General features: G+C 35.7%; 1 protein-coding gene across 2 annotated transcripts in view; it reads right to left on the bottom strand.

Annotated features, from left to right (window-relative positions):
* Positions 1 to 1,591, bottom strand: part of LOC119586261 (ataxin-3-like) — an 8,958-nt gene that overhangs the window by 4,532 nt on the left and 2,835 nt on the right. For both annotated transcript variants that reach the window (XM_037934969.1, XM_037934970.1), the window contains exons 2-4: positions 983 to 1,147; positions 624 to 760; positions 70 to 224 (exon numbers count right to left, since the gene is read on the bottom strand). In XM_037934969.1, the coding sequence (XP_037790897.1) occupies positions 70 to 224; positions 624 to 760; positions 983 to 1,147 (457 nt within the window). The remainder of the gene's footprint in view (positions 1 to 69; positions 225 to 623; positions 761 to 982; positions 1,148 to 1,591) is intronic.

The raw sequence follows: 1,591 nt of genomic DNA, 5'->3' as shown, positions 1-1,591 counted from the left end.
GAGGGTATGTTGCCTGCCTTCCTTTAGCAGGGAATACCAAAATAATAAACAACACAAACTCTCACTCACCATCATGCTGAAGCTGTTTGAGGAAGAGTGCCAGGTATGTGTCAGAGATGGGTTCTGGGAAGGGCAGCTGGCTATTGAGATTAAACCACTGGTAGCCTAGCTTTCGCATAGTCAGCCAGTGTTCCTTGAAATTACAGATGTAAGCCTGCTGATCCCTAATGACAAAATATGATGACTATTAATCAATATAATGGGATGCTAATGAATTTGATGGTTTAGTTCTACTTTTTTCATATTCATTCATAGGAGGCAAAAGACCATAAAATAAGTCAAATATGAATAACAGAAAAAGACCATAAAAAATATTATCAAAAGATTCACACCTATTTAAAAGTACCTCATGTAACTTAATATAACACAGTAATACCAACATCTTCTTCATAGACAAATCATAAAAAAACAAGACGAGGAACTCCATATATAATAATTATCACAATTAAAGTATCTTGGTCCTGTAAACTCAAACCCAACATTCCTACACAGACTTACCACCTCCAGGTATTACTGCAGCCACTAAAAAATCTTTGGGAAAAAAGTAACACCATCTGACTCACGTGGGGTTGCCTCGTGCCTTCTGGGCTAAATTACTGGATGACTCATAGGGAACAAGCGTAAGGTCCCACAGCTTCAACGCAGAAGTGATCACCTGGACGCTAAACATCCCAGTGTCATCCATATTCACAGATGGTTGCTGAAAAGGTATGAGCATTTTTTGCAATCTTTCCCATTCCTCAAAAAATCTGAATATGATATCCAAGAATACATTTATGATTATTTTGTTTTTTCCTGATCTAAGCTGCAAAACACTTGGCTAAAGAGCAAGCCAATACATAATGCATGAAAACTGTAGTTCAGTCTAATCACTGCATATCTCCTTTTCATTAAGAACTGTTCTGAAAGCTGTCTCACGCACCTCCATAAATCGTCTGAAGTCTTCTGTCTGCATGCCAAACTCAGCCATGTGCCGCTGTTCTGCTTGGTCCATTTCTTGGGCTATTTCTGCGAGGTCTACAGCATTGAAGTACTGTCCTTGAAGCAGGTTGTTAAGGCAGTGCTGTGCACAAAGTAATCCATCTTGCTAGAAAAGTTAAAAGATTAAACATATTAGACTTAAGTCAATACATCCTCCTCTTCTGACAAAGATACATCATGACTGAAAAAAGGGAAATGATGGTTAGTTTAAGGAAGCATCTTATTAAGAAATCTCACCTTCCTTATATATAATTCTATTTTATTTGCTTCAATTTTTCTCATTCATATTTTATTATGGTTTGAAAAATTATTGCATAAGTACAATAATTCTCATACTGATTCCTTTGTAATGTAGATGTTCCACTATCCTATAGTAATTAACAAGAAGTTCCTCATTAGTAATAAAGATATGGATTTTCATTTGATGAAATAAAAACTAGCTATATTATGGACATCTTATTCAATTCATTTACCCTATCTATATAAAACATATCAATACTTAATGCTGCCACCAAAAACATAGATTGGAGCTTCCTTTTTAACCTACTTG

This window comes from Penaeus monodon, chromosome 21 (genome assembly GCF_015228065.2).
Source record: "Penaeus monodon isolate SGIC_2016 chromosome 21, NSTDA_Pmon_1, whole genome shotgun sequence".
Taxonomy (NCBI): Eukaryota; Metazoa; Arthropoda; class Malacostraca; order Decapoda; family Penaeidae; genus Penaeus; species Penaeus monodon.
Note: the sequence above shows the minus strand (reverse complement) of the source record. Positions and strands in the feature narration are given on the sequence as shown.